Raw genomic sequence first — 23,639 nt, forward strand, 5'->3', positions numbered from 1 at the left:
ATCACAACAAAAGTATGTTGAGAAAATACTCTTGAGGTTTGGTATGAACAATGTGAAGCCTGTGTCAGTCCCTTTAGCTTCCCATTTTAAGCTTTCTTCCAGTTTATGTCCTAATACAGATGAAGAAAAGGATTATATGTCTCGAATTTCATATGCCAATGTAGTAGGATGTTTGATGTATGCGATGGTTTGTACTCGACCAGATATTTCACATGCAGTTGGGGTTGTCAGCAGGTATATGGCAAATCCAAGAAAAGAACATTGGTCAGCAGTGAAATGGGTGCTTCAGTATTTGAGAGGCACAAGTGGTTATTGTATCACTTATAATAAAAGTAGTGAATTTGTTTATGGATATGTTGATCAAGGAACATTTTAAGGATGGAAAATTTTCTGGAAGTTTAAAAACATTGGCGAATCTCACTAATCCCTAATATGCAAACTATAAAATGTTTATTGATATATTTGTAAAATTATTCAAATTTATAATGATTTTATATATAGTCTCTATGTAATGTTGGTGATTGTTAAGGTAAAAAAAATTTATATTCTAAAATTTGGGCGAATCATATTTTATAAAAATTGGAAATTGGCGATTTTTTTTGTGGAAAAATCATGGAAAATTAGCCCATTGGGCGAACATTAGCCCCTAAAATTTTCCATGATGTTGATTCCGATTTTGCAGGTGATTTGGATAAGAGAAGGTCAACTTCAGGGTATGTCTTTACTCTTGCAGGTGGAGCTATTAGCTGGATGTCAAAGCTACAAAATATTGTTGCTTTATCCACTACTGAAGCAGAATACATAGCTGCTTCACATGCTTGCAAAGAAGCGATTTGGTTGAAAGGTTTGATTGGTGAGTTTGGTAGGTTGCAGGACAACATCAAGTTATTTTGTGACAGTCAAAGTGCAATTCATTTGGCTAAGAATCCAGCCTATCATAGTAAATCAAAGCATATACCAATCAAGTACCATTTTGTAAGACAGGTTATCACTGAAAGGGGTGTTTCTCTTGAAAAGGTGCATACGAAGGAAAACTGTGCAGACATGTTCATGAAACCAGTTTTGTTAGAGAAGTTGCGTTGGTGTTTGGCTTCTCTTGGCTTGCAGAAAAGATAAAAATAATAAATGAACAAGGCATCAGGCTAATTGTTGTCAAGGTGGAGATTGTTGAGATTTTCGGTTTTATTAAATTGGGCAGAAATCTCATGTATGTGACAACAATAGGATTAGTTGCTATATTAGCTCCAGTATTTTTTGAGGAGGAGTTAATGCATCCTATATTTGTTGTGAGGGAATTTATGATTCAGTTTTATGCTCCAAATATATAGAAATGTAATCCGTAAAGGATTGTGAGAGTGTGTGTAGAGAAAGTAGAGGAAATAGAGGAGCGCTGAGAGCATGTGTGAATTATTAGATTTGTTGTAATCTCCTTTGAATAATAAGATTGCCGATGCCTCTGTTCTGGTGGACGTAGCCCAAATTGGTTGGGTCAACCACGTTAAATCTCTGTGTTATGGTTTTATGAGTTTTTTTTTTGTGTTGTGTATGTTTCTATTATTTCAGCTGCGCTTTGTTTAGTCTAACAGGGCTCCACTTGGAGATATTGCAGCAATTTCGTTGATTTGTTTAAGAGGGTCAATCATTTTATTTGATGTCTTCCGAGTCTGTATAAACAGATAAAAATAAGGAAACTAGATAGGTTTGACACTGAAAAATTATTGAACAATTAGCTTCAAGACTAACATTTAATATACTCATTTTCATAATAAGTCAACAAAGAGCATGTGAAAAGAAAACGGAAAAAACATCTTCTTAACATATAAAAAGGAACAGGAATTAAAAATCTCTCAGTGAAGCTTATCCACAATGACAGGGATTGCCACATGTGACTTTCATTTAGTGTCGTCCATGTGTGCTAGAAGTTGGAATGTTTCTGAATCTCATACCAGTAGTGCACTGCCTGCCCATAATGTCTCCATTGGAAAAGTGTTCAGCTGATGATCCATTTGCATTGCATACTTTTGGGTGCATGATCTTGCTTTTTGTTCCAGCTGATGATCCATTTGCATTCCATACTTCTGGGTGCATGATCTTGCTTTTTGATCAAAATTAGATCTATTGTGCTTGTATTTTGCACTCTGTATGAAATCGATTAGAATTTTACAAGTAAAATTAACATAAGTTCATGTTGTGAGTATGAAACGAAATGGAAAATGAGAGGCATCTTACTATATCACCCATAAGGCCATCATCAGGATTTGGCTCAGAAAGAAGCAAAGAAATACTTGCCAAGACAGTTGCAATGTTCAGGGATGGTGCCCACGCACCCTGCAAATCATAGAAAAGAAAACTAGTTTCAAGAAAGAAAAATTTACAACTTTTACAAAGAGGAGGAAGATAAAAACAAAAGAGAAAAATGTGTAAAAAACTTCACAGTAAGAAGAATCGTAGTCACACCTAGAAAAGTAACAAAGAGAAAGGTACAAGTCACACAGTAGCCAATGACCTACGAGTCTAAAATCCCACACCCATACCCCACAACAATGTAATTCTTAATAAAAGGAGTAGCCAATGACCTACGAGTCTAAAATCCCACACCCGATACCCCATAACAATGTAATTCTTAATAAAAGGAAAACCTAAGGAGCTCTTTATATCTGAACATGCCACAATTCCATGTTCTTGTAAAGTTGTATCTTGTCCTTAATATGGATCAATCAAATTTTTAGTCACATGAAAACATACATTTTCCATTAACATTTCTGTTTTTTTTCAAATTTCTCAATAACTGTTATTATTATTTATTATTATCTTCAGACATAGGGTGCTGCACAGGAAAATGCGCTCAAAAATCCTTACATTCACTGTAAAAGTGTAAATTTCAATTTATATTTTATATAAAGAAAGTATGTTTATTCATCATAAATTCAATATAACACATAACACATATGAGAATGGACAATGTTGGTTAAATTTAGTACATCACATGCCAGAATTGATGGTGTATATTCAGAAAAGGAATAGAGAAAAGTACCCAAACCTTTGCGTATAATACTTTCTTTATTTTTGTTTTTATGTGGTTTCTTTATTTTCTTTTGGATGGAAACCAAGCTCATTAATCAAATTGCAACCCAATACACGTTTGCAACTTCACCTACATAATAGAAATGTAGTATTATTAACTGATAAGTATAATTTCACCTTCATAATTTAAGTGCATTGTACGGTTTGAATGAATAAAATGTTTAGATCTATGTTGGTTGGGTAACGTTACTAATTCATCTTACTCTTGGATCCTTGAAGCGAAAGATAATCCTATATTTTTTCACTTTTGCTTTTGAATTATTACATATATTATTATTTTAATTATATCTTTTGCTTTAGTATTAGTATATTATTTTAAGTGTTACGTATCCACTTTTAGTTAACTATTTAATTACTTTTATATAAAATCACATATTATATAATATTATTATTTTAAAGTTTTTTTTACCTATTTTAAATAATTATGTATATTATATTATTATTATTATAAGTGTTATATGTCCGCTTTTAAGCTAAGTATAAAAAATTATCATATATTAGAAAAAAAAATTGTAACAAACTGAAGCTCAGATCAAATAACTCAAGTGATTCTAAAATAATGCAAAGTATGAGAAAAAGAAGCAAGGGTTGGGTGAATTCAAATACTCTTACAAGAGAAGCTTGGACCAATAGTCCCAAAATATTATGTATGACATATTTTCTCCTTTCATCTTTCTACTTAATAGAAGAATTTTTGTGTCTTTCTATCATTAATGATACTGTACAAATCCCCAATAGTTACCACAATCATGAGTAGAACCCCCAAGATGATGCATATCTGCATAAAAAGTAAATATATTAGAGATATGTATATGCTTCATATGGTATTTTCTTATTATGCACATCATTGGAAAAGGCAATAACACTTGCATTGTAGCTAGAAAACATCTTTCACGAGTTTTTATTCCCCTATTTTCTATTTAATGCTTGTTTTAATGAGAGTGGTTGTATATCTTCTACATTGTTTCCTTTCTCTGTTTTCTATTTAATGCTTCTTTTACTGAGTGTGGTTGTATATCTTTTACATTGTTTCTTTTTTTTGTTTTCACCATTGGAAAGCTTATTCTAACACATTATAGAGTGATGTCTTAAAAGCAAGTTTCAAAAACTAAGGGACTAACCCAATTGGTCGTCCACGACAAGCTGAATATTTTTGGTTTGTGTATTGCAAGCCACATGATGCAATGAAGCAGCAATAGTGAAATACATGAAGTGTTAAGTGACAATAATATACTAGCAGTGATGGGCTCCGTTGTTAGACCAGCAAGGGGAATCACTCAATACATTGTTTGATAATTAGTCTTATCCTATCTCCAGGGACACCCTTCGATAAAAACAAATATTTATAGGATGCATAGTACATGCACAATATAGATGATCTTTGGTTCACCCAAACATAATCAGTCAAAGGAGACCCATGAAGAGTATATGAACCTAATGTCATGGAAGAACTTCCTAGTCACTAAAAGGTAAAGTAACTATAAATTACTACATAGCATGAATTTTTAAAACTTTAGATTGACATGTAAATTGTAATTGACTAGTTTCGTTGGATGACAGTAAATACACATGATTGATACTGTAAATACTATGAACAATGAAACTTCCTTCCATGAAGATGCATAAGCTCATAAACTGTATTTAAAACAAGTTTGTTGCCCTGGGAAATAATTTATTTTGTGACCGGTTTAACCGATTTAATTTAATATAACTGCTTGGGAAAAATCTTCAACTCAAATCAAATGATTTTCACTTCCCAAGGATGGAGAAATTTCAAGCTAGAAAGATCAAATTGTAATGTTTATTTATGAAAACCGGAGAAATTTTTAAGCCAAGGTGAGCATATGGTAACTTTTATTTATGAATAATGAAGTAATTTTAGGCTTGAAGGTACACATAGTAACCTTTATTTTTGAATAATAGATAAAACTTGAAAGGTGTAGCTTTTATTTCCAAACAAAGAATAAATTTTAACTTCAGACACGTTTATAACTTTTATATTTGAATAATGGAGAAATTTCCAGCTAGGACGAGAAGATTGTAACTTTAAATTCAGGATAAATTTTATTTCTGAAAAGGGAAAATTTTAAGCTAGGACAAGAAGATTATAACTTCAGTTGTTGAAGATTGTAGTTTTTTCCCAAAATAATGAGGAAATTTAAATTTAGGATGATGCACTAGATATATTACCTACTATGTGTGGATTCAAATTGTAATATGGGATTAAAGATTCAAGGCAAATCCACTTTTGTCTTGTCATTAGAAATTTATTCCAAATCAATCTGAGGTATCATGTAATCCCATGGGGATGTCCAAGCACCAAGCATTGGATTTACCTTCTTTGTTCTGCAATGGAAGAGAAGCCAACTGTTTGGATGTATCAGCTTTGCTTTGGAAGTTATCAATCTTAATTTGTACGATAAACAAGCATCAATGTGCTAACTTCATCTGGATGTAGCTAAAAGTTTGAATTGTCAATGAAAACACGTTGGCTATTTGGTTGGAAGGAAACTTTGAAATCTTCTGTCAAATCTCAAGACGAGACTTGTATCATTAAGAATGTAATTTGGACTAATCAAGCGAACCTTATCAGTCGATCCTGGATTGAACTAATGTGAATTGGTCGACCAATCTGAAGGTGGGCGCTAAGCATTTCTTAGAATACAACTCTTTCAATGAATTAGCTTATTGATTTATATGCATATTTAGGGTCGTGCCTTCATCATGTATTGAATTCAATATACAAGAACTTATGACATCAACATCTATAATTATCATGGATGGCGAAGTTCTGAGTACTATATGGGGCTTGATAGTTGTTTATTTCATATAGAGTAATGCCTACATATTAGTTTAACTCCTTTTGGTTTCTTCATTTTCCTAAACATTGGTATGCTTGTTTCTTTGTAATGGTTTCTGAAACAATAGGTATATTAAAGCTACTAATAAATAATATTTGTTAGTTAAATATAGTTTAACTCTACAATAAATTCTTCTAGTAGCAGTATCTATCTATAGATCCTTCGATGCAGTACAGATTTATCAATTAAATATAAAAGAGCTTAATGAATTACATAAATACTTAGAATTTAGTTAAGAAATAGTGCCAAAATGCTTGAATTGCATAAAATATTCTCAATTCCTCACATTCTGTTATGTGGTAATTTCATTGTAGGCTTTGCATACTTGGAAACACCAACCTGAATGTGGAATTCTTCTCTCCAATATAGAAAGACTAGAATTGGGCACGAATTAATTGGCTCTTCTAATCATCATTAAAATGTTCCTTTTAATCTTTATCCCAATGAAATGAAACATCTTTGATGCCGAAAATTTGCTCGAACGACATATTTTTGGTAAAAAAAAATTAAAAATGAAAATGTAAGAGTGCTTGAATGGTGGAAATGGATTCAACACCATCAAGAACCCCTTGGGTATCCAAACCCTAAAGTTTGACAATTGTAACCCAAAATTTCTAAAATTTCTGTCGAATTGTCATAATCTTGCCAAAATTTCCATTATTTTATGGGCTAATTTGTGGGCTCCTTAGACTAAGCACTAGTGGAAAAGTTTTATTATGATTTTATGAGTCTTGTTCAGTTTTGTAGATTGGTTGTATATTCTGTTTTTAGATTATTCAAGGGCTTAGTTTTCAACTTTTCCATGTAATTATCAGTTTTTGACAAAAGTTATTGTTTCCATTTGTGTTTTCATTTTCTTATATGCCACAGTTTAAGATAGTCTTTATGTTTTCATTGGAGGAAATGTACACATAGTTGCCTTTTGAAAAGCCTTTTTATGGTCTTTGTTCATCCAAGGCTTAATCTTCATTACAAAATTTCATTATGTTGTATTTCAATTTGGATTATACATGAATTTAAAATAAAACCACTCATCATTCATATGTAAATTAAAATACACACTAAATAAATTTTAATTATTTTTTAGAAAAAAAAAGTATTAATTAATAATATAATTTAGACTATAGATTTTATAATCCAATCATTTTAATTGAATTTAAATGGTGGCTTCCAACCACCATTATTCTTTATTTTTAGTGTTTTATTAGAAATATATCAAATTAGTGTTTTTAGTCTGAGCTCTCTCTCTCTCTCTCTCTATATATATATATATATAGACACACACACACACACACACACACATACACATACTTACATACATACATACATATATATAGCTAAAATATCATCTTTTTCAATATCTATATAAAATTTAAATTTGCCAATACATATGGAATATGGCATAGATATCTACAAATGTGTTCCTCATACCCTTTTTCCAATTTTAAAAACCTATCGGCATATCTTTGCACCTTTTGGGGCAATTGCTAGTTACATAGCTTATAAAAATATATTTATAATATAACTGAACATAAAGATTGATCGTGAATTGTAGGGTTTTCATTTGGTTTTCGAAATGTGGATGGCGTTAGATATGGACATGATGGTTTGAGTTGAAAATCGATGAAATAGGTGTCGATAGTGACAACAGTGTTAGGGTTGTGCCAAAATTTAGACAACCGACAGGGAACACGGGAGTCTGGCACACAATGTCACGAAAGGTGACTACAACATGGGTTACGACCATAGAAGAGCAAGTGCAAGGGGGGAAAAAATAACCAGCCTGCCCATGGATAATAAATTCACGAGGGTTGTATATGTTTGTCGTTGGATAATTGGTCTGCCAAAATTGAATAGTGGGCATATACAACCCCTACACATTTATGGCCCATTGGAAGGATGGTTATTTTTAGGCGCACAAGGGTGTTATGGAAAAGAAAATAGAGGGTGTCAGTTCAAGCAAAAAAGGGACGTGGAGGGACTGTAGATGAGAGTCGATGGTTAAATAAGAAAAAACAGTGGATCATAGGTTTATGAAGTGACAACATGGGTGGCTACAGTGGAACAATGGAATTAGTAGTAATGTCAGGTGTTGGATTTGATACTAGATGAAGTAAAGATAAAATAAAAATATTTATAAATATCTCTATATCAAAATGAACGATGAAAGATGATTGTTAGAATGAATTCCCTTGGAATAAATATGGCCTCGAATCCCTTTACTGAGCAGTATTAATCTTTTGATCATGTGCACTGCTTAGATTAATCATAATTAATTTTTATATGTAACATCCAACAATAGTTTTTTTTTATCAGTGAGATATTGTAATGGTTTATGATGAAACAAAGGTAGATGTAAGAAACTTTAAGGTGATGTGGAAGTGATCAGAGAAATCAAATCTCTCTAAATGCAAACTTCCTCATATTTTATACTCTAAAATAGCTTTACATCTCAAAATCCCTCTATAAACTTGATATATCAAAGATTAAAATAAATATTATAAATATTTCATATAACAATAATATTATATTATATAATTATAAACTAGAAATAATATATTGAAAACTGAACTTTTAGAAAAAACATCTTTACATATTCTTACACCTAACAACTAAAGCCATTAATATGAAAATTAAAATTGCACATTGAAAAATTATGTGGGTTTTACAACATTATCATAAACCTGACTAAAGTTGGCATTTATAGAAATATGAGCTACAACACAAAATCATCTTACTATACTATACTATACTATACTATTATATATATATATATATATATATATATTAAAACTGTTTTTATTTAATTAAAATTTCATTAAAAAAATAATTTAAGAACTGGAAACTTAGAAACATTTAGCAAAAACAAAACCTGTTTTTTCTTCAATTAGCAAAAGATCAATACAACTGGCATATTTTTTTTTTTAAATAACAATAATAAGTTATCTAACCTACTTCTAATTTAATAATTAATTTTTTTATTTTTTTTTACCTAAAATATAATAATATTCTCGTACAACAACATTTTCTTCCTACTTTCCAAAATTCCTAGCATTTCTCAGCATTTCTCTTTCATACATTTGAATTCCTTTGAGGTTTTTACTTTCATATTTTTTAATTTAATTGCACGTAATAAATTAATATGAATAATATCTTAGATTGAAGATAAATATATGAGACTATGTATTTTTAAACATATAAGTATGCTGGTTGGAATGCACAATGTGATTTGAAAATTCATTTAAATTATGTTAATTAATATTATTTCTAGAATAAATGGAATTTAATATTTTTTTTTAATTTAAATTATATAAATAAAAAATATAATAATAATTTAAAATATTTTGTAATAATATTTAATCAAAATACAATGAATTGTTTTCAAATATTTATTAAATTATCTGTATATATTTATAATATTTACAATGTTGTATTATTATTTATATTAATATATTAAATTGAAGAGAAATCATAGAAGGAAAAGTTTAATGAAATTGTTTTTTAATATATTAAATAATATGGAAGATGAGAGGATTTTGAAATTTTGTTTCTAACTAAAATCAATTTTTATTTAAAGTTACGAAAGCTTTAATGGCATATTAATTTTGGAAATAAATTATAGAGAATAAAAGAGGAGATTATTTTGTAAAATAAATATAATATTAAAAATATTTTTATATTAAGAATTAGAATTAAAACTAAATCTAAAAAAGAAAACGAAATTAAGATATTATATAAAAGTGTTTAGCTTAAATATTAAAAATCAAATGTATCTCTTTATTTTGTTAAAATAAGAAAAACATTTCAGGAACTCAAACACCATGAAATGATTGACTCATCACCTTGTGAAGCTAGAAAAGGTTAAGATAAAAAATATTTTCAATTATTCCTATATTTATCATAGTACCTACCTTTTTAACTTGTTAAATCAACACAAATATGTTGATATCATTACATTTCTCTTAACAAACTTTTAACACTAATGTATTAAAAAATGTAAAATATTAAAATCTTTTGTTAAAAAATTCTATTTTAATGAAAATACTTTTTTCCCTTTGTCATAAACCACCTATCTTTTAAAAAAATAATAAAAGAAATTTAATCACATAAAAACAATTTTAAGAAATACTTTACCCTAATAAAAACTAAAAAATTAAAATAATAACATAATTTAAATACCATTTACAAGATAATAATAGTATCACATCAACTACAAAAATAGCATCAGCCATGCGGAGTTCATCCTTTACCTTTATTTGATGAAGATTCTACCAAGACCTTAGGCCTTACATGAAGAAAATTTTCTCTTGGTCAACTTAGGATGATTTTTATAAACATTATTATAGGATGATTTTTATAAACGTTATTATATTTTTTTTTTTTAAGTCTGATCTAGACTTGGTCCATACATTACCATACATCAACTCTCTGAATAGCATTATTACTTTCAGCCAAAGTTAACTTCCAAGGAACTCTGTTCCTGTTTCTTTTGCGGGCACGATCTTCCTTTTTAGGTTTTGGGTTGCTGTAAATGATGAGATTCGAAATAAACAGTACGCAGATTGTAACACTTAAGGGAACCCGAAGGTAATATACCACTGATAATAGTAAATTTCTAGCATAGGCGAAATTTTCTAGGGAGTCTTCCTGCTGAGCGTATCTTGTCAGAAACCTCTGTTATCTTGGCTTTTGCAGCACCTCTTCTAGCCGCAGCAGCTGCTCTCCTGTTCTCTGCTTTTCTATGATATTTAGCAATCTCGTTTTGCATTTTCTCAAATGCCGCGGCCCTCTTCTCCTCCAATTTCCTCTGAAGCAAAATAAACAGTACAGTAAAAAACCGGCAATAAATTTTGTATACACATCACAGTAGTTTAAAGATATTCATACCTCTACTTTTTTCATTTTGTTGTTAGCTTTCACAGTCTGCTCGTTCTCCCATGCATCGGTAATGGCTTCATCCCTCTTGAATCTGAAATGTGACGTTCCATTACAGTAGAGTTAATTAGCGCACACCCAATTTGACTCTAACAGTTGGGCTCGCTTCTTTGACGAATTATATTAAACTTCGGAAGAGTTAATTTCTGATGTGTTAATTCACCTGTTATCAACTTTGGCCATTTTGGCCTCTTCCCAAGCGATGGCCTTCGCTTCTATCTCTTCTCTTTTGACCTTTTGCAGAGCGAGCTGCTTTGGAGTCGACAGACGGTTATCATTACTTCTTGCGGAGGAGAAAGATTCTCTCTCCCTCCTCTCGCCATTCCTATTTCCACTTTCCACAATGGCGTCTCTTTCGTTATCCTGGCCATCCCAAGAACTTGGTGGAGCATCCCTATCTGAGGTGCAGCCTGACAATACCATTATACAAATAAAAAAATCAATCAACAAAAGTCAGAGCGGGCAATCAGAGGTGCGCAGCTATGAGTGGAGGAAATTATCAACAGCCATACTGATTATCGTAAAAAATACCAGTACTGATCTTAAAAAAAATACTGATCATTTTTTCTATATCACCGGGCAATGAAGTCAAAGGTTCTGTAGCCTGAGCTTGGGGCAAGGAAGTTAAAAGCTTTTGTTACAGGGTGTCCGTGGATTTTAGGAATATTTTGGAATCTGATTAATATGTTTTAATATGTTTGTTTATATTTTTCGGACTTCTGAATAATTGACCTCTTATGTTTTGCTGATTCTGGAATATTTTGGGAATCTATAATTGATATAAAAATTCTGAATTTTCATGAATATTTTAGAATTTCACAGACAGGGGCAGGTCAAAGTCAATTATTTAGGGATCTGACTGACATAATAATTAACCTCATCCATGTCCATGGGATCCCCAGATAATTAACCTTGAATCCACACTGGACTTAAGGTCAAGTTACCTAACCTTTAATTTCATCTATGTTTATTTTTTTTTAATTAATTTTTTTAAGTAGGAGGTTGTGGTTAAGATTATGTAAAGCTAACAGTTACAATTGATGGTTTTTTTTTTTTTCAAGCTAAATTTAGTGTATGAAACTTTTATTTTATTTTTGACATAAGAAGATTGATCAAAAAAAATTTTCATTTTTAATTTTTTTTTTTAAATTTGTCACTAACATTGTGTACACTAATTCTCCAAAGGAATTTGATTACTAAAATCTATTGAGGTGTACACTAATTCTCTAAATTTAAAGTTGTAACTTCTTACAAAGAAGCACATGCTTTTAATAATAAACCCTTTTATAGTATTACATGATTCTTTGTACAACAAGAAGCTTAAGAAGCAACAAGATTTTTAAGTACAGCATGATTCTTAACTATAAAGAATCACAATTATTTTTCTATGTAGATTTTTGGATTGTAAAAATTACTATGGCTTACTAATATCACATGTTAAAAAAATCAAAAATTCATATCCATTTAACATTTTTTTTAATTAATCAAACCTCAATAGTTTATTCTTCATTACTATTAAAAATAATTATAATGAAAATCAAACATTTACTATCTACCTAATACTTATTAATAATTAAATAAAAATTCTAAAATCCAATTTATTTTTTTACATAAATCATTGAAAGGTCAAGCTACAAGCTACAGGACCCTGCGATCTGACTTAGAAGAGGAAACCAGATAGGCTTTTTAATAAAGTGAAAGTCTGGTGTTTATATATATAAACACCATGGTGTATATAAATGAGAATTTTTTTGAAAAAAAAATATAGATAAATTAAATAATCTTTCATCGATTTAATTTGTTATCTATATTCAAAATATTTCGGAAGATTCACTAGTCTGTTTCCGAAAATAACTTCAGAAATATAGGATCAATTCTTAATTCATGGTGCAACTATCACAGTAACTAACTTCACAAATATAGCGTACATTCTTAATACATGGTGCAATTATCACAGTTTCAAGAGACGGACTAAATAGTTGGATTTATACCTGTTCGTCCGGCGGAGCCATCGATCGGAACGCGTGCTAAATAACCTCTCCCTGCACTTATCTCGTCTCGATTTTGGGGTTCTGCAACACTAGTACTGGTTGGTACGAGAGCCAAGCTATCTCTTAAATTGCTATTGCCAGAACTCATGTCACTTTCCTTTCGATCCGGGCCAGCTTCCTCACTGGTGCTCCTGGTGGGTTCTTCTTCTCCAATATCAGGCAAATGACTAGTACTCCTCATTGCAGGAGTCCGAACAGATGAATTTTCCGTGGGGCGATTAGAATCGAAAGTCAGGACAGCATCAGAATCAATCCTGGCCGCTGTAAGAACGTTATCGAATTCTCTGCTCAAGGTTATACTTTCACTCTCGCTTGATACAAACGACACCACGGATGTATCAGACCAGCTGGGCTGTAGACGGCGCGCAAGTCGCCTTGTCTCATTGCTGCTAGCATCTGTTCTCAACTGTTCCATCGTTACATGAATGTCCCGGACTCCGTCGTTATCTTCTGCGACAACTCAAACAAAAAATCTGGCTGAAAAATTCAAATGATGTTTCTACGCTCGGTATCTCTATTAAGTCACTCATAGTCTGCTAATGTATCCACGTAGTTTAATGATAATGATGCGATTTCCATGGAACCTTGGATTGTTGAATCAGGGAGTCTATGTTTTTTCTCATATTTGGCTCCCATATAATGTTATGTTTTCTCATCCCACCTTGATGGGGATGTGGTAGCCAGGAAATACGAGAGAACTAAAACCAGCCATGCGGCTATTTCTCCCTATCATGATGGTTTGAAAGTTTTACTTTTCTTACTATTCCAAAGTATTAAAGGCTAATAAAGAGTCTACCCCAGGTTTTTGGGGTTGGGGAGTGCACCCCAAGCAAATTCGCACACTAGTTTTTGGGGTTGGGGGAGGCGCACCCCAACAAATTAGCACATTCCTGGTTTTCGTGGTTGGGGAGGTGCACCCCAAGCAAATTAGCACACTCCAAGTTTTTTTTGGGGTAGGGAGAGGTGTACCCCAAGCAAATTCTCAAGTTTTTGGGGGTGCACTCAAGTTTTTGGGGGTGCACTTTGGGGGTGGGAAGTGCACCTCAAGCAGATTAGATTTGTAGATTTCAAGAATATTCTAAACAGAAATTAAATTAATTGTTTATTTGGTTTGATATTAGAATATTTTTTAAATTTATAATTTTTTGAAAAATAAATAAGAATAAAATTATTCTGATGTTAATTACAGATTTCAAAATACACTAAAACATAATCTAAATGAACAAAATCAATGGTTTAACATTCATGTTCATATTCATCAGATTTTTAGAATAATAAAAAACATACCATTAAATTAAACTCTTAATTTTTCTTATAAATTATTAAAAAGTAAATGGTAAAGTCAATTTTTCTCTTGTCAGTGGATGTTATACCGGGTGGTTGGGAGGGTTTAATAATAACCTCCCCACCCGCGTTCCAATCACATATATGATAGGTTGATGTAATATGACAGGATATATGAAAAAATTTCAATCTTTTTCCAAAATTTTGAAATATTTTTTAAATCTGCAATTTCTCACATAAATAAAAAAGAAATAGTTTATAGAATTATCCTTATATTGATAGCAGTTTTCAAACTATCCAAAATAAAAATAAAAAATAAAAAATAAAATAATAATAAAGACAAACAAAATTTATACTCTAATTTTGTTTTTAGAAATTTATAGTTAAATTAAACTTATAACTTTTGTCAGTGATATATGTTAATGGAAAATTTCAGATATGAAAAAATCAATAGTTTAACTATATTCATCATTGGTTAGAAGAATCATTAAACATAGTGAAAGGAGATAAATTAGTTTCTTAAAAATTGAAATGTTCACTAATGAAACAACCCAAAAAAACATAAAATTTACAATAAATTTAACTTTAATTTTTTTTAATTGATTAATTAAAAAGCAAATAGCAAAGTCAGCTTCTTCTCAGGACATCTGATATAGAAATTTTGGCAAGATTTTCATAAAAATGGAATTTTGGCAAGATTTTGATAAAATCCAGCAGAGAAATTTGTAAATCCAGGTTATAACAGTTAAATTTCAAGGTTTTGGGTGTCCTAGAAGTTCAAGGTTTTGGATGCCCAGAAATTTTTGATAGTGCTGAATTTATTTCCACTATCAAAAACATGATTCAAAAGCGAATGCAGAATTTTTTGAATTTTTTAACCAAGTTTCAAGCTCTTTGTGACCGTCCAATTCATTCCTCCGCCTAGATGGACAATTCCACTTTTAACTCAGAAAAGTTCAATGTACAACGGATGGAGCACAACAAATTGAGTTAGCCCCTGTAGCCTATAGCCTCAGAAAATTATATTTTATATGCCTCTAATTAACAGCTATCACAGATCAAAACTTATAATCCTGGATTAACAGAGATACATATAGAATCTAACCTTCTAGGTACTCAGGGGTGGGCCTGCATTCTCTATTACAGGGCAAATTAGCAGCCAACACACCGAATGATGCATTAACAGAGCTTGATGAGCATGGCTCAACACCAGGGGATGCAGCTTCCATTCGTTCTTTCCCATCTGATGCGGGTTCCACCGGTTCTTTTCTGTGGGATTGACTTCTGTTGTATAACTTAAACGAGCCCTACAATCGAAAAATGAACCAGAAGACTCCAATTACAAAGCCAGTTGTCTTTAAAACCTCCAAAACCAAATACCCTCTGAATTTACACCGAGATTGGAATAAGTGAAAAATTCATACCTCAGTACTACTATTACTCTGACTCCAAGTGGCTCTGCTTACATCTGTGTTATGACCCGACGAGCCTTGCGAACTGGTGGGCGGACTACTGATTGGGGAAGGCCGTGCATGGCAATTTGCATATCTGGCGCCCTGCGCTACAACCGAATTCTCAGTCAATCTCGCAAACGAATCGCTACTTTCCTCTCGTTTTATTGTCACCTGACCACCAAACTGATTACGACTTCGCGTTTCAGTGCAGGAACTAAATTCCTGAGGCTGGGCCCGTCTCAATCGTTCATGCGGAGGCCGATCTCGATGAACGACCAGAAACCCGTTGCTGGACGAAGAGTACTGGGAAGACATGATGACAAATTTTCGAATGGAGAAGGTCAGTTACTCCCTGCTGTCCACGATCGATCCTGTGTTCCAAAGTTCCACACCTGTCGGTTCTGAGTCCATCAATTAACAGAAGACAAACAGAATCTCGAGTCCATTTTCGCCTACATGCACCAGACTTCCTTTACAGAGCTTCCAAACTCTGAGATCACCATGGTTTACAACGTGATAAGTTTGTCATTGGGCAGCGTCTTAACCAGAGCCAAATGAAAATTTATTGGCCACGTTTCGCACTTACCGTACATAATGGTCGAAAATTGACATGATTGCGATATCTTTTTGAGTCGCAAAATTCGTGATCTTATCCATTTTAGCTGGATGATCCATCAAAGATTTTTTATTTATTAAACTATTCCTAAAATAACAAAGATTTATTATTTATTAAATGACTCTTAAAATAGGTTTTCTCACAAGTAGAAAATAAGAGTCACCTAGTCGGAATGATTTTTTATTTATTAGATGACTCCTATTTGAGAAAATAAGAGTCACGTAGTGGTAATGTTACTGTTTTTTATCTCACTAATTTTGTTTAAATATCACAAAAATATTTAATATAATATTCAATATAATAAAAAAAAATATTTAATATAATATTCAATATAATAAAAAAAATTAACAATATATTTGATACTAAAATCTAAATATAATATTGTACATAAATTATAACAGTACTAAATAGTAGCCAGTACATGTAATTTAGTTTAAATATAGTTTAATTAAACTAAAAAACAATAAATACAAAAATAAAATTACTAATAAAATATTATATTGTTGAATATCATCACGAAAAATTAAAAAATATAATTAATTAATATTGTTTATCTTAACATATATACACGTTAGAATATATGTTTATTAGGTGTGTTTTATGTTTTATTAATATATATAATTTTTTTTATAATTAAATTGATTAAAACATGTTATTAATATAATAATAAGTCTCATAAATTGAAATTATAGAGAAAGAATTATAAGTCATGAAAATGGAAATAATAGAAAATAAATAAATAATTAAATTAAGAAAGTTAAATAAAAAGGAAATAAAATAAAAATGAAAAATTAATAACTAATAAAAATGAAAGTTACTAGACAACTTATAATAAGACCTCAACCAATCACCTTACAAATAAATAAATTTAAATAGTAATAAAAAATAACAAGAAATGAATAAGAAACATAAACTTTTTATAAAAAACCAATATAATTAATACCATAATAATATTTAACCAAGAAAAACTTTAATAAAATGATCATTTAAAAAAAACCAAAAACCTAATATTAATGTAAATAAATATTAATATTTTTACTTTAATAAAATATATTAATATAAAATTATTTAATTTAATAAAAAAATAAATTTTAATTATTTTTAAAAAATTTACGCATCAAACCCTCTCTATTTAGTTATTTTTTATTTTATTTTATTTTATCATCCTTCTTATTTTTCCAAAAAACAGTGCTTGGTATTGCACCTTTCTTGGGATTTAATATTTCTTGATTTATAATAATATTGGTTTCTATTAATGGTTAAATTATATTTACTTTATTTTTTATTATATTTAAATTTAAAATGGTTATTCTAATATAATAAAATATAATTAAATTAAATATTAAATTAATGCATATTTTTAATAAAAAAATCAATTTTATAATACAAATATATATAAAGAGAATAATAATATTATTCTACAAATATAATATTATGATTATTATATTCACAACATAAATATCTACCTCTTATCTTATACATACATATATATTACCATTTACATGATAAATTAAATTTTAAAAAATATATATAAATTTATATACACTTTTACTTTAAATATATTATTTTTATGAGAAAATAAATGAACAAATTTTATTTGAGTATCTTCAAACAAATTTTAAATTTTAAAATATTGTTTTTAAGAATAAGTATACAAGATTTTACAATTTTAGAATATTATTTATATTATTTTAGAATATTATTTATATTATTATTGTAAATAAATATTTTTTTATTAATCACATAATAATCACATAATCAAAATTTGGTAGAAATTTCGAACCAACTAATCTCATCTATCTTCAAAACAAAATAAAACTTTCCGATTTAAGAAAAAAAACTTAATATTAATGTGAATCCTAAAACCATTGAAAAAAAAAATTGAGCAAACATTATTAAAAAAAATGAATAATGCATCCATGTTTAGTTTCCAGTCCAAGTCAGCAGCATCGAATCCTAATGCCAATTACACTAAAACTTAACCAACATTATTGAAAAGGAAAACTGTTAATGGAGCATATGCTTATCTAAACCCTAATTGACACGTCTCGAGTCGTTAGCGATGGAGTCCGAACTATCAACGAACGTTTTGAGCCAACTAAAGGAAACCACCTGCTTTTCTCGACCTGTAAGGGAGAATGACAATTGCCGGTTTAAACTGACATGTCTTTAGAAATTAGCGATGGAGTGTTTTTCGGTGTTGGAATTTGGAGGAAAATTTTGTAGTGAAATTTTGATTTGTGTTATTTAAATTATTTTTTGACTATATAGATTTAACATTTTTAAAATTTCTAGAGCACTTGGATTGTACAAGTGTTGCTTATCTATTTTGTGAATTCAATAAATTCATACCAAATTCTAAAAAAATTAAACAAAAAAATCCAAAAGAAAACTTCAAAAAAAATCACACTATAAACAACTCAGACAACTCAGATTTTAATGAACATAAACCCAATCCCCGACATGGCACCTCCTGCTCTGTAACCTACCAATCCCCGCCTCGGGCTCTGTAGCCTTAGGGTGGGATGGGTTGATGTAAGCAATCAACAAAATTCGACAACAAAGTTTACCATAAAAAAGAGTAAAAAAATTTATGATACGGAATAGAATCACAATTGGTAAATAAATACAGTTGACTTCGTACGTCGGGCTCTGTAGCTCTAGGGTGGGGTTGAATTGATGTAACCAATAAACAAAATTCCACAACAAAATTTACCATAAGAAAGAGTAAAAAATTCAAAAAAATTACAGCACGGCATAGAAAAAAGGAAAATCTTATTTCCACTACTATAGGATCATTAATGCGCTCTTACATGCGCGGGGGATAGATTTTTATAACACGCGCAAGGGTAACGCGTCGTTTTTGATGATGATGATGATGATGATGGTTGTTAACGTCCACTGAGACCAAATAATGATCTATCGGACCTAAAAAGACAAATTATTTATTTTGATTTAAGATTTTATTCCGATGCTCAAAAAACTTGGAGAGAAGCCTCCCGAGCTCACTATAATTTTGGCATTGCAAAAGCCTAGAAAGGTCAGTATTGTAACAAAGGTTGTGAAATTGAGATCTAATGTGGTTGTATGCAGGGCACTCTAAGAGGAAGTGGTTTTCATCCTCAATGCTCTTATTCTCACAAATATGACAGATCCTTTCCATCCATGGCGTTTTAGGAACTACCCAGCGGCCAGTCTCACTATGGAGCTCATGAGAATTCGTTCTAATCTTTGCTATATTAATTTTCTTTTTTGAGCTAGTTAGAATAGAGAGATACTTTTGATCTTCAAGGGTGGGGTTGATGACCTTCTTATAATAACTTAATTTTCTTTTAGACGCTAAATCTTTCTCACACCACAATTTTTCTTTGAACTTAGAAGTAACAATATCTTTAATGTTATTTATGTTTTGCAAAGCATCATTCTCATTGATCTCCCAATAGTTTAACCAGGCCCTTGTGTCCTTATGCCATCCTCGGTTAAGCCTTAGGTGATTTTGGCTGGAATTTAAAGCTAGCTTAGGAAGTCTATGATTGTCTATGTTATTGAGCTTGTGCTTGTACATCAGAAACCTGAGCATAGCCAAGCTCTCAATAGAAGAAAGACTCGCTTCTACTTATTTTTATTATCTAGTTATAAACGTCTATCTCCCGCGCATGTAAGAGCACATTAATGATCCTATAGTGATGGAAATAGCATTTTCCTAGAAAAAAATCCCAGGGCCATTGCTATATGTCACTACCTAAAAAAAGATACTAATTATTTTTTAAGTAAAAGTAGAGGTCCACAAAAGAGAGACACCGTAGAAAAGAAAACACGATATGCTAGAGGTTAGCACTACGATCTCTCTGGAAAGAATTTACATAGGTGAGTGAGCGACGTGAGAGCGACGGAGATGTCTAATTATTATAATAAATCGAGGGAGATGCCTAAATATTATTAGAATTATAAGATGTATTTTTCAATTAGATATTAAAGTATCAAAGTTTTAATGTATGAATGATATGAATTTTAATGATAAAAAAATAATATATTAATATACAAATATGTTGATTTTTTTAATATTAGAGATTTAAAATGGAGTTGTTTTTTTAATATTTTGGATTTTCTTGTGTCAGAATTTAGTGAAAAAATTGAGGTAAAATATTGATTTGTGTTGTTTAAACTAATTTTTTAACTGTATATATAGATTTCCATTTCCCATCAAACTTGTGATTTCAATAAATTGGAACTTGTGATTTCAATAAATTTCTGTAAAATTTTAGAGAAATTAGACCGAAGAAACTTCCAAAAAATCACTAAAAACAACTGGATACATATTGATAAATATTACCTAAACCTAATATTAATATTAAAAAAACATAAATATTATAATTATAAGTAAATCTATATGTCCGACCTCTTTTGTTTCTCTATTTTTGGTTTGTAGAATGAGTTTCAACTAATTTAGAATGGGTTTATTAAAAATAACTTTATTGCGGGTGTATAATTTCATGGAGTCATATATTATTAGGATTATTTTACAATTGTTTGATGGGTAAGGTACTTTTACATGGGTTGAATCTTTTAAGTAGTCAATTACATAAACGAACTAAACACTAATGTATTATGTCGTTATACTTGTAAAAAAGAGATGATCTATAATCTTATTCAATGTGGTCATTTGATATAATATATTATTCAAATGAACATAATATTATATATGAGTTTTTCATAATTAAATGACTCTCTGTGCTTTTTAAAGAGAGATAAGGGACCAATAGAATGTTAAGCCACACATTGATATAGTCATTATATCGAAGAAACTATGAACCATTGAATCATTTTACGCCTAGAACATATTGTGATTGTCACATTACATAACTACAATTGCATATTAAGGAAACACACTTTATCTAAAGATGCCTTGGATCAAGATGCTTTTATTTAACTCATACTAACTATTACATCACTTATTAGATCATCATAATAACTATTTTGGAGTTGCTATAGTAAGTTAAACATCCACTATTGTTGTTAGTCTCCACCAATTATCTTCTTGGCTATTGTTGGCATTATGGCTAATGTGTTGTCCTTGATGGAAACTTGATTAATAATGATGTATTGATGTCAACATTATGATAATATGATACTCATGTAGATTGGTACAAATACTATAGAGGTTATGTACATATAAATGACAATTCAGTGTCAAATAAATGTCGAAAGTAAAATATGAGAAAGTATATGTGATTCTTGTGAAGAAGGGTCACATACATATGCATGTCTTGTGAGTAAAAGTCACATACAAAATCTGAACCATGGAATTCTGGATATCAAGGATCATTACCATGGTATTGGCCCATAGTAATAAGGGCAACAACATTCATTTGATCCTGTCAATAAATACTAACGATATTATCAAAGGAATTACCTAGGGTATTGGTTAAGGCAAAAGCTATATAAGGAGATGGAGATTAAGGTGATAAGTGTGCAAGTAATGATGTATTAATATATGATTTGGCTAAAACAAGTGTGCACTAGGGAGCATGAAGATGATTCAAATCTCATAGATCTGAAATGAATACACATTGCTTGATCTATTTATAACTAACAATGATAGATATATGATGATAGTATGATCTGCATATAATGATTTATGATTGAAACAATATGTGTGTCGAGATTTGGGCTTCACATATGATATGATTTCTAGTGAAAGCTTTTAGATTTGTACGCATGTTTCTCTTTGAGTAGATGCATACATATGTGGATCTATTTCTAGGTAGTTACATTATAATATGAGATATTGCTTTCAGTATGTTGATATCTGTACACAAGTGTTATGCATGATAGTCGTGTACATATGCCGATATGTTTCATGGATGTCACATTTATGTTCTAGGGTTTTCTAGTTTGGCTTGTTGATGACATTTGATGAGTTCTTCTCTATTTGTTGTTGTCTGTGAATGATGTATTTATCTTAATGATATGTGTCTAACAATGTTGATTATTGTTGAAAGTGGAATGGAGTATTTAATGGTAACAATGTTACAATATGATGATATGTTATTGGTTCAGTGATCTATATATGGCTTAGTGGTTGATTCAGTGTTACAATGATTCATGATTCAGTGATCAATATTCTGAGATATGTACGTAGGTATTATGTAGATGAAGTATGCATATATATGGGTTTTATTCCCAATATTAGTGTATACAATTTGAAGTTAAATCTAGTCACGGTTTTCAGTGTTGTTAGTTGATGACAACTGATGGGTTATGAGTAATTGTTATGCTGACATGATCTAGATGGTTTATATATGTTATGGATTGGTTTGATTTGGTTGCAATAGTTGGTTGAGATTTAGTGATTGGTTTGTTGATACAATAATTCAATTATTTAGTGATTGGATAGTTTTATTTAGTATTTGGTTTTAGAGTTGTTACTTAGTATTGGTCTTAATATTGGAAGTGTGTCCAATGTGAAAATATGATAAAAAGTGACCTAGATGTTTTTTGAGTTAGGTGGATTGAGTTTGAAATATTATGAAACATGGTCCATGAGGGGTGTTGAGCGTTGGAGCCTTCGGTGTGGGGGTCAGAACTTCTTTCTAGTGGCAGCTAGTAAATTTGATTAGGGGGTGGGTGCTCCCTTCTAGTAGGAGCCGGTAAACGAGATCAGGGGCTTGTAACTCCCTTCTAGTGGGTGTTGGAGAATGAGTGGAGGTTGTAGCCTCCTGCTTGTAAGTTCCTTCGTGATGGTAAGAATATTTTCTTTATATAATAGGAAATAAGACAAAGACGATGACAACGATGGTTTTCTCCCACATTGGGTTTCCACCTAAAAATACTGGTGTTCTCATGTGTTGTTGTGTTGCTTATGTGTGATGGTTTATTATGCTCTTACTGCTCATGGTTATTATTTAATTAATGGATAATGACATAATGATGTACTGGTTAAAGATGAACATCTGATGTAACATATAAAAATTAGTTATTTGGATATATGCAGTTTGCATTTCCCAAAGTTACGTACACATGCACATTGCATAAAGAACAATAGCCTACAAAATTTAGAATATGATATGAAAATTTAAAGAGAGTTAAAAATATTGATTCAACCCCCCCTCCCCCTCCACTTAGTATTTTTCCCACATTTTTCCTAATAATTGGCATCAGAGAAGGCCCCTCAGAAGAAGCTTGATCGTTGAAAGGGAGATCTATCAATATGAGTAGTCAAGAGGGAGTATCTTCTATCAGGCCACCCTTGTTCAATGGAACTAACTTTTTTATTTTGGAAGGTTAAAATGAGAGCTTATTTGCATGCACTAGGAGCTAATCTATGGGAAATTGTTGAATATGGATATCAATA

At 30.7% G+C, this 23,639-nt stretch overlaps 1 protein-coding gene across 1 annotated transcript; it reads right to left on the reverse strand.

The window, feature by feature from the left end:
• Window positions 1–10,354: 10,354 nt before the first annotated feature.
• Window positions 10,355–15,516, reverse strand: LOC149231612 (uncharacterized). The gene is made up of 5 exons (XM_089376334.1): window positions 15,321–15,516; window positions 12,872–13,381; window positions 11,044–11,290; window positions 10,833–10,914; window positions 10,355–10,752 (listed from the first exon to the last, which is right to left on the reverse strand). The coding sequence occupies exons 1-5, from the start codon at window positions 15,442–15,444 to the stop codon at window positions 10,561–10,563; spliced, it is 1,155 nt and encodes a 384-aa protein (XP_089232460.1). The 5' UTR covers window positions 15,445–15,516; the 3' UTR covers window positions 10,355–10,560.
• Between the last annotated feature and the right edge of the window lie 8,123 nt (window positions 15,517–23,639).

Source organism: Pinus tabuliformis, chromosome J (genome assembly GCF_031772625.1).
Source record: "Pinus tabuliformis cultivar Carrire ecotype Pingquan chromosome J, CPIR1, whole genome shotgun sequence".
In the NCBI taxonomy this organism is placed as follows: domain Eukaryota; kingdom Viridiplantae; phylum Streptophyta; class Pinopsida; order Pinales; family Pinaceae; genus Pinus; species Pinus tabuliformis.